The sequence below is a fragment of the Nannospalax galili genome, unplaced genomic scaffold, assembly GCF_000622305.1.
Source record: "Nannospalax galili isolate Female #2095 unplaced genomic scaffold, S.galili_v1.0 scaffold18, whole genome shotgun sequence".
NCBI lineage: Eukaryota > Metazoa > Chordata > Mammalia > Rodentia > Spalacidae > Nannospalax > Nannospalax galili.
The window spans coordinates 9,576,950-9,597,496 of record NW_008346548.1 but is presented as its reverse complement, the minus strand read 5'-3'; the positions used below and the strand labels follow the sequence as shown (position 1 = coordinate 9,597,496).

The 20,547-nt window shown below is 39.3% G+C and overlaps 1 protein-coding gene across 1 annotated transcript in view; it reads left to right on the top strand.

The window, feature by feature from the left end:
• The window catches only part of Kpna1 (karyopherin subunit alpha 1), a 65,674-nt gene that overhangs the window by 501 nt on the left and 44,626 nt on the right, over positions 1-20,547 (top strand). Inside the window, exon 2 of the mRNA XM_008842940.2 lies at positions 12,511-12,644. Coding sequence (XP_008841162.1) covers positions 12,516-12,644 — 129 coding nt within the window. The 5' untranslated portion in view covers positions 12,511-12,515. The remainder of the gene's footprint in view (positions 1-12,510; positions 12,645-20,547) is intronic.

Below are 20,547 nucleotides of genomic sequence, written 5' to 3'. Positions count from 1 at the left end.
TGGAAGCGGCGCCGAGGACTGCGGGGCGGCGGCGCGGGGCCTACGCGGAGTGCGCGGCGGGCGCGGCGAAGCCCTAAGCCACCTCCGGAACTGTACCGGACCTCCCAGGTTCCAGCCCGCGCCGGGCCGGTGTTTGGAGGGCGGTGGGGGTGGAGACGGGAGGCTGCAGTTTCCAGATGTCATAACTACACGGGCCTGGAGCGGCTGACGGGGGTGTGGTAATTATAGCAATGACAACTTGGTTTGCCGTGGAAGCCGTGATGCGTTAGCTGAAGCTCGCAGTGGGAGCAGAAAACTGGAAAGTTGTCTTGGAAGAATGGGAGGATTGAATGCAAGTACTTCTTGATCCGCTTTTCAATGAAAAGTTTCAAATCAGTTGATTTTTAAGGCATAAACTCCAGTTTGTAAACAACTACCAGTAAATAACCGAGAAATGGCCTTGGAATATTCTATTAAATACTAAAGTCCATCCTTTTCTCCTAAAGCATTGCTTCAAACCCAGCACACACCCTTTTTTTAAAATTTTGAGACTGGGTATTGTTAGGTGACTGGTATTGCACTTGCCCCCTTCCTCCTTGTCTAACCTCCCGAATGCCAGGACTACAGGCATGCATCACATATCTCAATTTTTTTATCAGCCTAGATGACTCAGTAAGTAGGATTTTCACCTTCTTGTTGCCTTTAGGCTGCTTTTTTTGTTTGTCTTTTTGTTTTTGAGGCCGGTCCCACTAATTTAATCCTAGCTGGCTAAACATTCCCTACATAGCCCAGGATGGCTTTGAATCCAAAGCAATTCAGCTTTAGCATCTCAAGTGTTGGGGTTACAGGTACACCATCATGCCTGACTTTCTCCCTCCATATTTTTTTTAAAGACAGGGTCTCACTTCATAGCCCTGGCTAGCTTGGAACTTTGTACACCAGGTTGGCCTGGAACTCAGAGAGATCCACCTGCCTCCTCCTGAGTGTTAGGATTAAATGTGTGTGCAACCACACCCCTGACCTTCACCCTCCATTTTAAAAGTTGAAGGGTCTAACTTAATTTTCAGAGGAAAGCGGGAATGATCTAGCTCCTTTGTGTTTTTGCTGAAATAGTTCTTGGGAGGCATTGTTTTATGTGATGTGCAGTTTTAAGGTGGAGGCTTGAAAGTAATAATTGAGCTCCTTTCAGGTAATGTGCTAAATATGTTCAAACATTTATAGTAACTGAAGCAGATGGTAACTTTTCCTAGTATAAAGATTTCTTTGTGTGTGTGTGTGTGTGTGTGTGTGTGTGTGTGTGCGTGCGTGTGTGTGTGTGTGTGTGTGTGTGCGCGCGCGCGCGCGCGCTTTGCCTGCATGTGTGTAAGTGCACCCTATGCTGGTCTTGAGCCTGCTGAGGCCAGAGTGAGGTATGATTCCCTGAACTGGAGTTATGTGTGGTTGTAAGCTGACATCGCAATCATCCGGTAGGTGTTGTGAACCCAATCTGGGTCCTCTGCAAGAGCAGTGCATGCTCATAACTGCTGAGCTGTCTCTCTCTCTAGCCCAATTTTTTCTATTGTGAATGAAAACATGGAAAGTCACAGCAGCAGTTTTAAGAATTACTTTTTGATCCTAGAACTGGAGTCAATTTTTTTCTCCTCCCCTTCCATTCCATATTGCTTGAGTTGAGGGGTTTTGTTTTGTGGTTTGTTTTGTTATGGTTTTTTTTGGGGGGGGGTCTTTTTGAGACAGGGTCTCCCTGAAGCCCCAGCTGTCCTGGAACTCACTATGTAGACCAGGCTGGCCTCGAACTCACAGAGGTCCGCCTGCCTCTGCCTCCCCAGTGCTGGGATTAAAGGCATGCGCTACCACGCCTGGCGAATTACGTTCTTTTTAAAGTGACCCCTTGTGGGATGTTAAGCACCTTGGCTTTTATCAAGAATTGATACGTGTGAAAGGGGACCACACATACACAAAATCTTTTCTGTATTCCTAGTGATAAACTTTTTCATGTGTCTGTGGAGTGTGAGTGTGGGATGTGGGTGTGGTGCATGCACATGAATGTGCGTGTTTCCCTGACTGGGTGCATGTGGAAGCCAGAGGAGGACGTTCTTTGCCTTCTTGTCTGACTGCTCTATCACTCTTTGCTTTACTTCCTTGAGACAGAGTCTCTTACTGAACCTGCAGCCCCATCTGCTAGGCTGACTGGCCCCTGAGCTTCTGAGGCCTGCCTTTCTCTGCCCCTCAGTGCTGGGTTTACAGGTGTGTGCATCCACACGCAACTTTTTTACATGGGTGCTTGTCCAGGAAGAGCTCTTACCCACTGAGGCATCTCCCTGGCCATGGCTTTTTCTTTTTAAAAACAATTGTCTTTCATTAGGTTAATTTTGTTTCATAAGCCATCCTGTTTCTCTTTCCACTTTGCTAGGAGGCTCACTGTGTCAATTTTTGTAATTTTCTTCAGTTTCAACTATGTTACAAATGATTTTATGCCAAATAGTCTGGAGTTGCTCTCAGTCATTTCTTGGACTGTTCTGTTGTTCTCTGTTGCTCTCAGTTCTTTTGTCCTTTAGTCTTTTCCCATACCTTTGAGAATGGGAGTATATCTTTTCATCTTCAAGGTTAGCCAGCACTTAGGAGGTAGAAACAGGATGATGAGGAGTTGAAAATCATCCTCAGCATGTAGTGAGTTTGTAGCCAGCCTGAGCTACACTGAGAAACTCCCTCAAAAACCAGAACCAAACAAATTAATAGACCTTTGATTGGCCGGGTAAATAAAGATGACTGGTCTAGTGATAAAGATACTCTTTTTTTGTTATTTTTGTACTTTGTGAGGATTATGGACTTTGTTATAATAATGGAAGAAAACATTGGGAATGACAAACAATTCAGTTAGCTGAGTTGAGCTGATCTCTCTTCCCTTGATGCAGTAAGCAGGAGGTGACTCCAGACCCACTGGGGTCAGATAGGACCTGTATTAGAATGAATTTGAGGTAGTGAAAGCAGGGGTGAGGATTGGTAAAATGTAGTTTTTGAAGACCTGAGCAACACTGTAAAATAGACCTAAGTAAGAACATGGTTCTGTTCCAATGTTGTGGACTAATGGGGATAATTCTTCAGAGCTGGCAGTAATCCAGAGTGTGGATAACGGAGGTAATCCCCTTCATATAACAAGAATAATGCCGTCCTTCATATACAGAAATAAGTATGCTTGCTCATCATGAGTGATTTTCCAGCATGAACAGGGTTATGTGCTGAGTTGTTCATGTGTCCCTTATGCTCTGTGACCAACAAGGCAGCTGGAGTCAGAAAGGGGGTTTGTAGCTGAGGAATAAAAAGACAAAATACTGGCATTCATTATGGGTCAAGCTCTGTCTACATCAGATTTTTTTTTTTTACTCAGTATCCTTGCAAAACCACTTTGAGGAGAAGGTTGCATATACAGCCTGATTAGGTAACTTGCCCTACTTCACAGAGCAAGTGGTGGGGCTGAGATTCAGACCAGAAGGCTGTTTTAATATGTTCATATTAGTCATTAAAGTTGGCATCGTCAGCAGTCCAGTCTTTCCCTCAGAACAAGCTAGAGGTCCAGTTCACCAACAGCTAAGATATTGTCTTAAGTTCTCTATTTTATCACCATTTATAAAACTCAAATTTAAAATTAGAATAGCTGAAAAAGTGCCACCTCCTGCTTCACTCTCTGTGCTTTAGTGCTACTCATTTTTGTCTCTTAGGTGTGGCCTCCTTTCTAATGCTTTTGTTGTCAAGTACCTTTGTTTTGTTGCTTTCTCCACCCTCTCTCCCTTTGCTAGTGCTGGGGATTAAACCCAGGGTTTTGGGCCTGTGATCAGGTGCATGCTGTACTACTGAGCTACGCTCCTAGCCCCTCTTGCTGTTTCTTGATACCACACTCTTACTATTGGTTTTTTCCTGAGTAAGAATTCCTTGCTGTTACATTATCAGCCTCACCCAAACATAACGCTGCCTCAATACAGTCTCAATATAGTTATCTGGAACATTTATTAATATTTAGTGTTTATAGTGTCCTAACTGCAAATATTGACAGCTGAACCATATAAACATTATAATACTTGTCAACCAGTGTATTTTTTTCTAGAAGTTAATACTTTGGGGGATTGAGATGGCTTTATTTCTTGAGCTTTCTTGGAATCCTTTCTTTTATTTTGTTTTTGCTGTTTTGAGATGGTCTCACTATTTAGCCCAGGCTGGCCTGGAACTAAAGATTCTTCTGCCTCTCCCTCTTAAGTGTTGGAATTAGAGGTGTGTGCCAATCAGACTTGGCCCCTTTGTTCTTTCAGTGCAGTCAGGATTGGTGTTTTGGGTTTTGTTTTTGTTTTTTTTTTTTTTTTTTTTTTTTTTTTTTTTTTTTTTTTTTTCTGTGCTCAGTTCACATTCTTTTCTTAGAATTTCTCTTTAAGCCACCCTTAAAAATCTCTTCACTCTTCTGTATTAGGCCATCAATTTTTCTGTATTTCCTTTCATGGTTTATTAATTTCTTTGGAGTATCTTCTGATACTTGGTACATGGCAGTAAGAACTTTTCAGGTCTTGCATAAGCTTAAAAATTTTTTTTATTGTATCTTTACATTTGACCAACCATTTTGCTGGGCTTGGAATTCTATATTGAAAAATTTCACTTGAAGTTTAGAAATCGCAACTTCATTGCTTTCTTCCTTCCAGAGCTGCTGTTGCCATTCCAAGTCATTTTTATTTTGTATGGGTATAGTGGATATATGTGTGCTTGTGGATGTGTGTGCATACCTGTGGTTGAGGTCAGGTGTTTTTCTCATTCTCATTCTTTAATTTTAATTTTTATTATTTTTAATTTGTGTGTGTGTGTGTGTGTGTGTGTGTGTGTGTGTGTGTGTCTTGTGTGGGTATGCGAGCACAGGTCCTGGAGGAAGCCAGAGGCATTGGATCCCCTGGAGCTTGGGTTATAGGTAGTTGTGAGCTACCTGACATGGGTGCAGGGAACTGAACTTGAGTCCTCTGCAAGAACACTATATGTTCTTAACCTCTGAGCCATCTCTTCAACCCCTCAGTCTTATTTTTTGAGGACAAGGTCTCTCACTAATCCTGGGGCACTTCAATGTGCTTAGACTGGCTGGCCACTGAACTCTAGGGATCCACCTGTCTCCACCCTACCCCAGGTTCTGGGGTTACAGATTTGTGTGCCACACCTGGCTTTTACATGGGTCCTGGGGATTGACTCAAGTCGCTTGTATAGTAGATACTTTATTGATTGAGCCACCTTCCCAGTCTCCCTATTTTTTTTTTTTTGTTCATATGTAATCTTCCTTACCCCTTCCCCCCAAATAAAACCTTTTAAGATATTGTGGTTTTTAAATATTTTGTTTTCATTTTATGTGTGTAAATGTTTTGCCTGCATGTATGTAAGTGCACCATGTGCATGCAGTACCCACAGAGACCAGATCAGGGTATCAGATCTCCTGGAACTGGAGTTATAGACAAATGTTAGCTGCTGTGTGGGTGTTGAGAACCAAACACAGGTCCTCTGGAAGAGTAGTAAGTGCTCTTAACCACTGAGCCATCTCTCCAACCCTATGATGTTTTAACACTTGAAATTTCATATAATATTCCTAGGTGTGTTTGTATACTTTTTTTTTCTTTTTCCCCTGACAAGTTCTCATGTATCCCAGGCTGGCCTCAAACTTACTGTATAGCTAGCTATAAGGATGACCTTTGAACTTCTGATACTCTTGGACCCAGGGGTAGGATTACAGGACTGTGCTCTATGATTTTTTTTTTTTTTTTTAAATATGGTCCTCAGATGGAACCCAGGACTGTACATGCTAGGTAAGCACTGGACCCACTGAGCCACATTCCCAGGACCTCCTTCCTCCCCTTTAAATAAAGAACATTCTATAGACCCTTAAAAACTGGAAATTTGGGGGCTGGAGAGATGATTCAGCAGTTAAGAGTCCTGGCAGAGGACCCAGGTTCCATTCCCAGCACCCATATGGCAGTTAACAACTGTCTATAATTCCAGTTATGGGGCTCTGCCACCCTCTTCTGACTTCTGTGGGCATTGCATGGCATGGGTGCACTTACATACACGCAGGCAATACATTCATAAACATTTAAAAAACACCTGGAAATTTGTCTTTTAGGTTTGGGAGATTTTATTTATTTGTTGTCCCTTAAAACAATTTTTAAAGTTGATTGTATGTCTCAGTTCTTGACATACTCACCAGATTATACAGGGTTCTTTACATTTTTGTACCTTAAATTTCTGAACCCAACTTTGATTCCTTTTTCCTGTAGCATTGTGGAATCATAGCATTGTATGTGGTTTGGCTGTGAATATTCACAGTTCTAATTCTGTAGGCACTGAATGCATTCTCTTATTATTCAATGATTGATTCATTGTGAAATGAAATATAGCAGGGTATATGTGTGTGCAGTTTATGTATTGTGCAATATACCAGAGTTTAAACTTTTTCCGCTTGAGACCATTTTTTGCCCAAGAGATTTTTATGTAGCCAGAGAAAATAGGTATATAAAAATAGGAATACACATCAGGTATTTACTGACAATAAATTACAAAGAAATTATTTTATTTATTTATTTATTTTGAGGCAGGGTCTTCCTGTGGTCCTAGCTGACCTGGAACTCGCTATGTAGACCAGCATAGTCTCAGTCTCATAGAGATACACCTGCCTCTGCCTCCCCAGTGCTGGTATTAAAGGTGTGTGCCACCAGACTTAGAAAGCAGTTACTTTAAAACAATTCTTTTATATGTAGTTTTATCATTTATTGAAGACTAAAGCAAATTTTCATAATAATGAGTTGGATGTTTATTTTTACATAAAGTATTAAATCTTGACTGAATATTTGATACTATAGGATGTAGAACATCTTCATCTTTTAGAGTTGATCCATATTTTGATTTTATAATTAACAAAGCTGAGAACACTGCTTTGCCTAAATACCTAGTATACAATGACAGAAGTATGCTGAGGGCCGTTTCAGAAGTGGTTAGAAATTCTGTCCTTGAACTTGTGTGTGCATGTGTATCTTTTTGAGATAAGTTCTCCTTGTAGCTCCAGCTGGCCTGGAACTTGGTATGTAGACCAGACAGGCCTCCATCTCACAAAGATCAACCTGCCTCTGCCTCAGCCTCCTGAGTTCTGGGATTAAAGGCATGCACCACCACAACCCACTCATCAATGAAGGATTAAAAAAAAATATGTTTTACCTTTATGTAAATTTTACCCCAGTGTGCAGTGCTCATGGAGGCCAGAAGAGGGTGTCAGAATCTCTGGAACTGGAGTTTCAGGCAGCCTGGTTTGGGTACTGAGAGCTGAGCTTGGACCCTCTGGAAGAGCAGCAAGTGCTCTTGAAGTTGAGCCATTTTTCTAGTACTCTTACTCTTTATTCTGTTTCCCAAGAAATTTCATCAGTGTTGTCCTCCAGCCATTTTTCTTTGCTGAATTTTAAGTTTTTGTTGCCTTGGAACTGGCTATATAGACCAGGCTGGCCTCACTCACAGAAGTCCGCTTGCCTCTCCCTCCTGAGTGCTGGGTTTAAAGGTATGTGCCACTGTTCCTGGCTCATATTTTGAATTTCTTACAGCTCAAGTTACAGTATAAGCTTTTTTAATATTTTTATTTTATGTGTATGAGTGTATTCTCTGTACGTGTTTAAGCGCAGCCATGTTGTGCAGTGCCTGAGGTGGTTAGAAGAGGGCATCAGATCCCCTGGAACTGGAGTTATGGATGGTTGTTAGCCACCATGTGGGTACTGGGAATTGAATGTGGGTCCTTTGCAAGAGCAGCCAGTGCTCTTTTAACTGTTGAGCCATCTCTCCACCCCTGATTTTTCTTTTTTACAATATGTGTGTGTGGGTATGTGCATGTGAGTGCAGGTACCTGTGGAGGTCAGAAGAGGGTGTTGGATCCCCCGGAGCTGGAGTTGCAGGTGGTTGTGAACCACCCAACATGGGTGCTGGAAAATTCAGTTCAGGTCCACTGTAAGAACAGTGTTCGCTCTTAACCTGTGAACTGTCTTTTCAGCCCCAAGTGGTTGCTTTCTTAGTATACACATTGTGCTTGGTGAGGCAGAGGCAGATGAATCACGAGTTCAAGGCCAGCCTGGTTGTCTACATAGCAAGTTCCAAGCCAGCCAAGGCCCCATAAATGAGACCGTGTTTCAAAATTGTGTGTGTGTGTGTGTGTGTGTGTGTGTGTGTGTGTAAAAGTCATATCTCTCTCACACACACACACACACACACACACACACACACAGTATATTCTTTATTACATGACCAGTAAAGTGAACTTTTTGTGAACAAGCATTTTTTTCTTGCCTTTGGGAGTTCCGAGGGGTTTTCCCTCGGCTAGAGCTAAGAGTTGATTTAGAAGAAACAACTGAGAGGTTAATTTTTATGAAAACAGTCCTTTCAGATTTTGAAAACTAATTGAAAAAAAAAAGTTTTTGAGATAGACCCTTTGCTGTAGCCCAGGGTAGCCTTTGCCTTGAGCTTCCTATGTAGCTGAGGATACCCTGAACTCTTTTTTAAAAAATGTTTTGTTATTTTTATTTATTTTATGTGTATGAGTGCAATGCCTGCATGTATCTAAGTGCCCCTGTGTCATGCAGTGCCCATGGAGGTCAGAAGAGGGTGTCAGATCCCCTGGAACTGGAGTTACAGACAGTTGTTAGCTGCTGTGTGGGTGCTGGGAATCGAACCCGGATCCTCTGCAAGAGCAGCCAGTGCATAGGTCAACATGGAAATAAAGTGTAAACCAAGTACAGTTTCCTTCCCTTATCTGTGGGGGATGCATTCTAACACTCTTCAATGGATATTTGAAACCAGATCATGCTGAATTTTATATACAAACATTGTAGTATCATGACATTTGGTTCGATAACCAAGATGGCTATTCAGTGACTAACAGGTGGATCACATATATAACATGGGTACATTGGACAAAGGAATGATTTGTATGGTAGGATGGAGTGGAATGGTGTGAGATTTCATCAACAATTAGAATGATCTGCAATTTAAAAGTTGTTAAATTATTTATTCAGTTTTCTGGGTTTTGGATTGTGGTTGATCATGGGTATCTGAAATTTTGGAAAGGAAAGCTATAAGCAGGGGGAGGATTATGGTGTCCTAATTAGAAGCAAATTTGGGGAATCTTCCTACTGACCTTATAAAAATCAAAAGGATTATAAAAATATGGTTAACAGCTGTATCACAATAAATTAAAGGTTGAGATGAGATAGACACATTTCTCCAAAGAAAAGATCAAAGCTATCTCAGTAAGGATTAAACAACCTAGCTGGGCATATAAATTGTGGAACTAGAGCTAGTTGTCACAAACTGCTCACAGAGAAAAGCTTGGCTTCACTCCTGAATACTACCAGACATTTAAAGACTCAATATTAAGTCTTTTTAAGAAATAGAGAGTGGGGGCACTCCCAACTCATTTCATAAAGCCCTCCTTACTCTGATAACAAAGCCAGACTAAGGCACCACAAGTTCAGACCAATATCATAACTTGAACGTAACCCTCAACAGAATATTAGGAAATGATGTCCAACAGTGTATATAAACATATATACAGCATAGTCAGATAGGATTTTTCCCTAGACATGCAAGACCAATTTAAAGTCTAAACCAAGTTAATGCAAAGTCTGTAAAATAAAACACAAAAATTATATCAGTAAACAGAAAAAGTATTTGACAAAATCTAAAACCCTTTAGTGATAGAAGCACTTATCTAGGAATAGAAGAGAGCTTAACATGATAAACCACATCTATGATAAACCCCAAGGTAATCCTACATTTAATGCTAAATAGTTGCTTTCCCTGTAATAATCTGGAACAAGACAAAGATGTCTGTTCTCCACTTATATTCAACTTTGTACTGAAGGCTTTTGACCATGAAAGTTAAGCAAGAAAAACTAAAAGGTATTATCTGTCCGTATAAGAAATGATCTTGTATGTCCACTAAAATGATGTTAACATTAATAAGTTTAGCAATATTCTAGGATTTCTAAGGCCAATATCTAAGAATCAGTTGAAACAGGGTGTGGGTGGTGCACACCCATTAATCCCTTGGAAGGTAGAGGCAGGAAGACTTGAAGTTTGAGGCTGGCTTGAGCTATATAAGACCCTGTCTCAAACTGACAGCCCCCCTCCCCAAATCTATTGTATTTCTGTAGAATTGTGAAGAATAATCTGAAAATGAAATTAATAATCCATTCACCAGGGCATAGAAAATAGAAACTGCTTGGGAATATGTTTAACAAAATAAATTAAATTTTGTACTCTGAATGCTGCACTAGCATTGTTAGAAAAAATTAAAACTCTGAATAGAAAATATTTTACCTTCATAAATTGGAATGCTTAACTTGTAAGGTGGCTGTACTCTCCAAATTCATCTATGGATTCATTACAGTCTTGGTCAGAAACTGAGCTGACTTTGTAGGACTTGACAAACTGTGAAATTGATGTGGAAAGTTACAAAGGCTCTATAATGTCTAAAGCCATCTTGTAAAAAGAATGTAAGAAGACAGAAACATTTTCATTCTAAAACTTAAAACAAGGCATTGATAACCAAGACTGGAATTGACAGAGGCATTCAAATAGAGGTCAGAGGAATAGAATTGAAAGTCATAAAGCTAAACCATGTATACGTCTGTGTGATGCTACTGTGGTCTACTAGGCAGCTATGTGCCTCAAACAATAGAAATTCGTTTTCAAGGTTCTGGAGGCTGGAAAGTACAAGACTAAGGTTCCGCAGATTCAGTAATTGGCAAGAGCCTACTTCCTAGTTCATAGATGGGTGTCTTTTTCACTTGACACAGGGTCAAGCAAACTCTTTGGTTGTGTCTTTTATGAAGGAGCTAATCCCTTTCCTGATTGTCATCATGACTAATCATGCTGGATCTACCTCAAAACAGCATATGGGGACTTAGGATTTCATATACAAATTTTGGACAGACAAAAGTGTTTATTCTACAGTAATGCTAGTAAATGCCAAAAGAAAAAGAATGGTCTTTTCACCAGATGCTGTTTGGCAAACTGCATAGACACATCCAAAAGAATGAAGTTCAACTTTTATTTCATCTCATCTACAAAAATTTAACTCAAAATGGACCACTGTAAGAGGTAAACATGCCCAAAACTCTTAGAAACACAGGGTTAAGGATTCTTAGATATAATGCCGAAAGCATGAATAAGAAAAAAGTAAATTTTTTTGAATTTCATTAAAATTAAGATTTTGAATTCTAAATATCATCAAGAAAGTAGAAAAGTAACCTATAATAGAACATATTTGCAAACTATATAACCGGTAAGAGTTTTATCCAGAATGTATGAAGAACTCTTACAATTCAATAATGAAAATATAAGTAATCGAATTTAAAAATAGACAAAGGATCTAATTTGTTTGTTTGTTTGTTTTGAGACAGGGCCTCACTATGTAGCCCTGCTGGCCTGAAATTCACAGAGATCTGCCTGCCTCTGTCTCTCCCCAGTAATGAGAATAAAGGCGTGTGCCAGCATACCCACCTAAGATTTGATAGAATTTTAAATGGGAGATACACATTTAGAAAACAATTATGTGAGAAGATGCTGTGCTTCATTAGTCATCAGAGGATTACAGATCAAAACTATAATGAGATATACTTCCTATTAGGATGGTTCAGTTAAATCACACCTCTCATGTGGTATTAATGGGCATATAAAATGATGAAAGCCACTTTGGAAGAATAGTGAGTAGTTCCTCACGTGATTAATCAGAGTTACCATGAGTAGCAAAATCACTCCTAATTATATATACATGAGAGATGAAAGCATGTCTGCACAGATATTGACTGTAAGTATTTATGGAAGCATACTTCATATTAGTCAAAAGGTAGCCCAAATATCCCATTAGTTGATATGGTCATATAATTGTGTGGATAAAATAGAATATTATTTGACCATAAAAGGAATGAAATGCTGATAATGTGCTACAGAGAAAATCAAACTATTTGGAACTGTTAAAGTATTGTGCAAAATAAAAGAAGCCTATCAACAAAATAATGTGTTGCATGATTCTGTTTATATGAAATACTTAAGAATGATAGTTAAACCAGTTTCTCTTTGAGGTGATAAAAATACTCAGTTCACTCTGATGATGGTTGCACATGCCTGATGATACAGTAAAAACTGTGGAATTGTATATTTTAATAAAGCTATTGAAAATAAAAAAGGGCTGACAAGATGGTTCAGTGAGTTTAGGGGCTTGCCACCAAGCATGGCAACCTGAGTTCAGTCCTCAGGATGCATGTGATGAAGTGAGAACTAACCCTCACAAATTGTCCTCTGACCTTGACACTGGTGCGCTAGCAAATGCACACTCCCCCAATAAATAAATAAATGTTAATTAAAATTTGAAAATAAAATAACTACATCTGGTGTCTCAATGTGTAAACCTGGACATATATATGTTTAAGGCTGAGCTTATAGAATAACAAAACTCTTTAAACTCATCTGTTGTCTCTCTTTTAGAAATCATGACCACTCCAGGAAAAGAAAATTTTCGCCTAAAAAGTTACAAGAACAAATCTCTGAATCCTGATGAGATGCGCAGGAGGAGGGAGGAAGAAGGGCTGCAGTTACGCAAGCAGAAAAGAGAAGAGCAAGTAAGCGCTTAGTGTTCCATGTTAAGCTTTAAATGATGGAACATCGTTTCTCATTTGAAAAATTTAAATGTATAAAAACCATACCTTAAGTTCAGTGATTATCAGTTTGCTGAGGTGACTTGATGTTTCTCTTTTTTTAAAAATTTAAAACATTTTTATTTTATATGTATGCACGTATTACCTGCGTGTAGATAAGTGCGCCTGTGTTGTGCAATGCCCACAGAGGACAGAAGAAGCTGTTGGATCCCCTGGAACTGGAGTTCTGGGCAGTTGTTAGCTGCCATGTGGGTGCTGGGATTCAAACCCAGGTCTTCTGCAAGAACAACCAGTGTTCTTAACCACTAAGCCATCTCTCCAGCCCAATGTTTGTCTATCTTTACATTTCTAATATCTTAACATTTTAAATGAAATTTCAGGACATATTTTTATTTTATGTGTATGAGTGTATTGCCTGCATGTATGTAAGTACACCTGTGTTGCACATTGCCTGCAGAAGTCAGAAGAGGGTGTCTGATCCCTTGGAACTAGAGTTATAGATGGTTGTTAGCTGCCATGTGGGTGCTGGGATTTAAACCTAGATCCTGTGCAAGAGCAGCCAGTGCTCTTAACCTCTGTGCTCTCTCTAGCCCCAGGAAATACATATTTTCATTCCTGATTGTATTTTATTCAACAGGACATTTTTTACTTAAATTGTTTCTTGAACCTAGAACAGGGGTAAAGGACACTAATGAATCTTTCAGTTCTCTTTAATGAAGTTCCCTATGCAGTGGAGGATCAGGAACACAAAAGGTCACAAATGACTAAAGTTGAGAGATCAAGAGTCTGCTGAATGCTGGCCCTTGGACAGGACCCTTTTATTAAACCACCCACCTAAGGCTCAGGGACTGTCACCGAAGAGGGGTGGAAAGGTAAGAGCCAGGGAGCAAGTGCAGAATCATACGGAAACAGTCCTACAAGCTCCTGGGAACCTGCTCGTATGATTCTATGGCAATAGTGTCAGCATACACAAGTCCCATGCAAACTCTCGCAGACAAAAGCCCAGCATAGAACTAGGAAAATGAACAGTAGACTCCAATCTTATATGAAGAAATATTGGCAACTGATTGCTGCTAGGTGAAGAAGAGCTGATCTTCCTAAAACAAGGGACTCTAGATAGGCTGACTAGACCTCAGTGAATGGACTTGCACTGGGGAACGTCTGGGGACTCTGACTTGACACAGTGGACCTTAACAGTATGTGGGCTCTAGTTGAGGAGCTATGGGAGGGTGGCATTGGGGATAGGGGTATAAAGATGATTTTAAGATTGAGATGTTCTGTATGAAATACACAAAAATTCAATAAAAACAAACTTTAAAAAATTGTTTCTTGCCGGGCGTGGTGGCACACGCCTTTAATCCCAGTGCTTGGGAGGCAGAGGCAGGTGGATTTTTGTGAGTTCTAGGCCAGCCTGGTCTACATAGTGAGTTCCAGGACAACTGCGGCTACAGAGAGACCCTGTCTCAAAAAAGACAAAAAATGTTTCTTACTATGAAAACATATAGAGGACATGGGACTCAGTCTTACTATACCTTTAAAAATACTCAGGATACCTGGGTGCTTTGGAAGCTGAGGCAGGAAGGTACCACTAGTTTGAGACCAGCCTAGACTACAGACTCTCAAAAACAAAACAACAGGCCATTGAGATGGCTTAATTGGTAAAGTTGCTTTTTTGCCAAGCCTGACAAACCTGAGTTTGATCTCTAGAACCCACATAGTGAAAAGAGGGAACTTGGCTCCTGCAAGTTGTCCTCTGACTGACCACATATGCACTGTGGCATGCATATGTGCATGCATACACACACAGTAAACAAATAAACTTTAAAAAATTTAAAAACAATAAAATTAAATATTTTGGACAAATGGATCCATTGCTTTAGACAGAGAAGTTGAATTTTTCTATTACATTTTAAAATTTTGGGGGGGAACGCACATGTGTAGAGGGCCAGAGGACAATTAAGGAAATCTGTTCATTTCACTTTGTGGGTTCTGGTGATGAGGACCAAGCCTGACTTACCAGGCTTGAGGGCAAGTGCCTTTACTGCTAAGCCTTTTTACCAGCCCTTGACAGAGAATTTGAATTCATAAGGTTTAGGTGACTTTTTGCTAAGGAGAGTTTTGAGCCTGGAAGGATGATTTAACTCCTTTATGGCAGCTAACAACTGTCATTAACTCCAGTTCCAGGGGATCTGATGCCCTATTTTGACCTCCATGGGCATTGCACAACACAGGTACACTTACATGCATGTAGGCAATACACACATATAAAATAAAAATAATAAATAAAATTTGTGTTCTTATTTTCATTTTTTTTTCCTTTTCACAAACGTACTTTGATGTGTGAGTAATTGGTACACATAGCTGAGGAAGTCAAATTAAAATATTTGAAAATTAACAGCTTTCCAGGTTTCATTATTAGGAAAAACACTTTTCAACTTGGATGCTGCATTCCAAGTAATATGTGTGTATTACTGTTCATGAGTTTAAAATGTCTGTTGATGTTTGGGTATGGTAGGTGAAAATTTTAAGTTCTTACAGCATTCTTCCTGTTCATTCCTTGTAGTGTAGTTGTGTTTCTGTATATATGCCTTATCCATTGCTGAGTTGAGTAAGAATACTATAGTTATATTTCTTTTTATGTATATATTTTTCTTCCTGGAGTCATTCTCTCTCTCTCTCTCTCTCTCTCTCTCTCTCTCTCTCTCTCTCTCTCTCTCTCTCTCTCTCTCTCACCTATTTAGCTTTCTTGGGGCTGGAGAGATGGCTCAGTCAAGAGCATTGACTGCTTCAGGACCTGGGTTTGATTCCCAACACCCACATGGTGGCTAACAACCATCTGTAACCCCAGTTCCAGGGGAATCCAACACCCTATTCTGACTCCATGGCCACTGCACCACGTGGGTACACTTACACATGTAGGCAATACACTCATACACACACAAAAAATAAAATATTTTTTAAGACTATTTAGCTTTCTTTAAATTTCTGGCATTTACAGATTCCTTCCTATAGCTAGGTTTTAAAATTTTTAGTTTTAAATTTTTCGGGTTTATTTTTCTATTTGTAACCTTTTCAGATAATTTATCAGCTTTTGTATTTTACCCCTGGAGACTGCCTCTTACACTAGTTAATATTACTTATCCTCTGGTCTTGCTGTATAGCTATTATGCTGAGACTTCTTTTGCTGGGAATTTCTTACCTTTTCTTGTGATGATCCTGCTGTCTTTAAATCTAAAATTTAAGTTTTAAAAGTGTTTACTCCCTCCTTTTTTGAAAGTCAATCCTTTAGAAGCTTTCAGAAAGGGAACATGTAGAAAACAAACTTTCTGAGACTACTGAAAATGCTATTATTCTGAATTTGGTTTTGATTTATAGTATGTCTAAGACAGACATCTATACAGAAAATTATTTCACTCAGAATTTTGCCCAGGAACTTGCTATATAGCCCTGGCTGGCCTGGTATTTGCTGTGTAAACCAGGCTGCCCTTGGACTCAAGCAAGCAGTCTTTCTGCCTCAGCCTCTCAAGTGCTAGGATTTTCTCAGAATTTTGAAACGTTTTTCATTCTATCTTTCTAATGTTAGTTACTGCTGCTTCTTTGTACATTTTATTTTCTTCTCAAATGCTGGGATGTTTCCCCCTAATTCTAAAATCTATGATGATATGTATTGATATTTTTCTAATTTTTCATTCATTGTGGTGTGGGCTTAATTAAGCTCCTTATGTCCTGGAAGACAAATGACTAACTTCATAGGCTGGTCTTAATTTCTCTTTTCTCATTTGCAAACTATCCTTTGATTTCCCCCCCACCCCCCCAGTTTATTGCACCAGCACAGTCTTCGGTTGTACCTCAGTGTTTCTTAATTTTTGAGTACTTCCAAGGCTTAGTGTGGTTTACTAGCTTGCTTCTCTGCAGTGTATTCTTCCACAGGCTTTAAGGTTTGATAGTTTTCTGTTCGCATTTTTCAGCTTACCAATTATTAACATAGGTACAGTTCTGTTTTGATCTAAGATGAGTGTGTTTTTGGACATTTATTATGGCAGTGTGGTATTTCTGAGAATACAAGGATGAAAAAGACTTATTTTTAATTTGTGTGTCTTATATAAATCACATCATTTTTTAGTTTGTAATTGGATTGAAAATTTCATTAGCTTTGGAAAGAAAATTTAAGTATGAAATGCATAATTTTTGTTGGGAATAATAGAACGATATAATTTTAGATTAGTCAACTGAACTAATTTGAAGTATGGATGGTAACAGTTAACTATTGAATATTTGCTCGTATCAGGCACCATTCTAAGCATTTTAATTCTCTCAGTCAAACTCTGCTTCACTATTTTCAGTATTATACCTCTAATTGTGAATCCAAAATGATAAAAAGTCTGTTGACTGAGATTCAACCCAGGTGAACATCTGTGTGTCTGTGTTATCCAAAGCAAAACAAATATAATGAGTGTGTGAAAACAATGTGAGGGAAAGAACATAAAGTCATTGCATCCTCAATCCTTTATCTGAAGTTCAGCTAGGTGGTTGAAGCACTTCAGTGGAAGTGGGCCATGGATAATAGACTTTGTCAGAGGAAGGAATCTCTCTTTTTTTAAAAATTATTTTTATTTTATGTGTATGAGTGTATTCCCTGCATGTATGTAAGTACACCTGTATTGTGCAGTGCCTACAGAGGTCAGAAGAGGTCGTTGGATCCCCTGGAACTGGAGTTACAGATGGTTGTTACTGCCATGTGGGTGCTTGGAATCGAACCCAGGTCCTCTGCAAGAGCAGTCAGTGCTCTTAACCACTGAGCCATATCTCCAGCCCCTTTATTTTTCTTACTAACTACAGGTTGAGATATTCTAGGCATGTTGAGTTAAATATGTTGCTAAAATGTTTCTTCTGGGCTGGAGAGATGACTCAGTGGTTAAGAGCACTTACTGCTCTTCTAGTGGACCTGAGTTCGATCCCTAGCACCCAAGTGCACTTAACACACATGTAGGCAAAACACTCATACACATTTTTTAAAGTTTTTTATTTTAAACTTTTTTTCTCTTTATTTTATGTGTATAATGAACGCCCTGGAACTGGAGTTACAGATAGTTGTTAGCCACCATGTGGATGCTGTGATTTGGACCCGGGTCTTCTGCAAGAGCAACCAGTGCTCTTTACCATGCAACTATCTCTCCAGCTCCCCCTCTTTTTTCTTTTAATATAGTTAGAAATTTTTGGAATTTCATATTACTGTTGAACAATACAGATACTAATAATCCACTGTAAAAAGACAACTGATTTTAGGTAATTTACCAAGTGTGTAGTAGATGAGATTCAAAATTCTCTCACATTTCAGTGAATGTTCTTTAAACGGGATCATGAACACACTGACATAAGTCTTGTGTTTTGTTTTGCAGGACAAAATTAGAAAGCAAGCATAGTTAAAATGGAATATTCAAAGCATTGTTTTGAATATTTAACTCACTCCTTTTTACTAATACAGATTAAATGATACAGTCATATCTAGTTGTACATCTTTAATTCTGTTACTTCAATTATACTTCTAGAATTATCTCATTAACCATGAAAATTTGTCATATATTATGCATGATCATTTGTAAATTGCTTTATAAATGGCCTTTGAGAACTTCGATACGCCATTCGATCTCACAGCTTCATTAACCAGTTTCTGGTTTTACTACTTTCTGGTTGCAATTTTACCTGCATGTTGGTCAACTTTTCCTTTGGTTCCAGCTCCTAAAAGATACCTTGAAAGTAGCTGTGTATGATTTTTTAAAAAAATTTTTTTGCTCAGTTTTGAATGCTGTTGTCTTTACTTTTTTTATGTCAACTGTCAGACCAGTTTTCATTTTTTTATGATCATTAACATGCCATGCCATATTGTAGTGAAGACACTGCCTATAGATACAAATACTTTACTATTGATAAATCGTAATTTTAGTGATTAGGTATGAATTTTTTTGGATCTTTTAAATAATTGTAAACTAAACTATATCAAAATGAGGGGAGAAGTATGTATTAAAATTAACAAACACAGAAGGAAACAGTTGACCTTAACTGTGTATTATGCTTGTTGCCACACAGAGAGGAATTATTTTAATACACTTTAAAATATGGTAGTCTGATTATCTATATTAGCTTTTCCTTGAAAAAGTAAGTTTTGTTTTGTTTGAGATAGAATTTCCCATAGCACAGGCTGGCCTAGAATTATGATCCTCCTGCTTCTGCCTCCTGAGTGATAGAATTATAAGTGCGTGCCCTACCTTTGGTAGAAAAAAACGGCTAATTCTTGATTAAAGATAGTACGAATCTGTATGTATTTTTAAAATCCCAAAGTTATTTGAGATCACTCAAAGTATACTGAAAAAATTTAGGAGTCAAGTATTTTGAATATCAAAAACAGTTATGCCTCTGGCTAACAGGAATTAAGTAGCAATCTGAAGCACCAAGAATCAACATAATAATACACAAAATAATTCAAGACACCAGAAATCAAGCAACAAAGAATAGTGATAACTTGAGATAAGAAACAAATGAGGTTAGCCCTGTGGTTTTCTTCACTTACTGCTTTGAGTTTCTAGATTTTGACAAAGGTGTGCCTGCCAAGGGGACTGGAGAGATGGGTCAGTGGTTAAGAGCACCCACATGGTAGCTAACAACCATCTATAACTCCAGTTTAAGGAGATCCAGCACCCTCTTCTTGTTTCTGTGAGCATGTAGTGCAGTTATATGTAAACAATATACTCATACACATAAATTATAAAATACTACTGATGAAGTAGCACAGTGTTACTTCAGGGAAGACATTTACATTAGTTGTAAATTTATACTGCAAACCCTAGGGGAATCACTAAAAAATTTAAACAAAAAGAAGTACAACTAATAACTAAGAATGAAGAGAAAAAGAAATCATACAACGTAGAAAAATCACAAAAGTTAGAAAAGGGTAAACAAAATCAGAAAATTAGAAATCAGTAACAAGGGGCTAGAGAGATGGCTCAGCAGTTAAGAGCACTGACTGCTTTTGCAGAGGTTCCAGGTTTAATTCCCAGCACCTACATGGCAGCTACAAACCGTCCTTAACTCCAGTTTCAGGGGAATCTGATGCTCTCTTCTGACCTCCATGATATTGCATGACATGGGTGCATTCATATACATGCAGGCAATATACTTATACACATAAAATAAAAATAAATAAAATATATTTTTTAAAAAGAAATCAGTAATAAATATGACAAAACATTGATCCAACTATATCAGTAATCATTTTGAAGATCAGTTGTTTAGGGGTTGAAGAGATGGCTCAGCAGGTAAGAGCGCTTGCTGCTTTTGCAGAGTATATGGGTTCTGTTCCTAGCACTCACATGGCAGCTTATAGCCAACCACCCATAACTCCAGTTCTAGGGAGTCTCATCACCTCTTACCAGGCACACAGGGTACACATTCATGCAGGGAAACACACATAAAAAGGGGCAGCTGGAGTTGGGGTAAGTCTATAGCGCAGCCCTCCGCGCCTTGACTCCCAAGCCACATTCACCCTTCCATCTCTCCCGCTGTTCGCTACTCCCAGTTTGGGACCTGCGCAATTCCTAGTCTTGGGGCCCCAGACACCTGGGGAACCAGTACTGCTTCCTGATCCTTCTCACCCAGACCAACTGAGTGCCTTTCTTGGGCCCCAGGAGCACTGCTTCTGGTCCTGGCCCGGCCCTCACCTCTCTCTGCGTCCCGGGACCTGCACCACCGGCTAACTCTCCTAGCCTGCAGTCCTATCCTCAGCCCTCTTGGGGTAAGTCTATAGCACAGCCCTCCACGTCTTGAATCCCCAAGCCACATTCACCCTTCCATCTCCCCCGCTGTTCGCTAC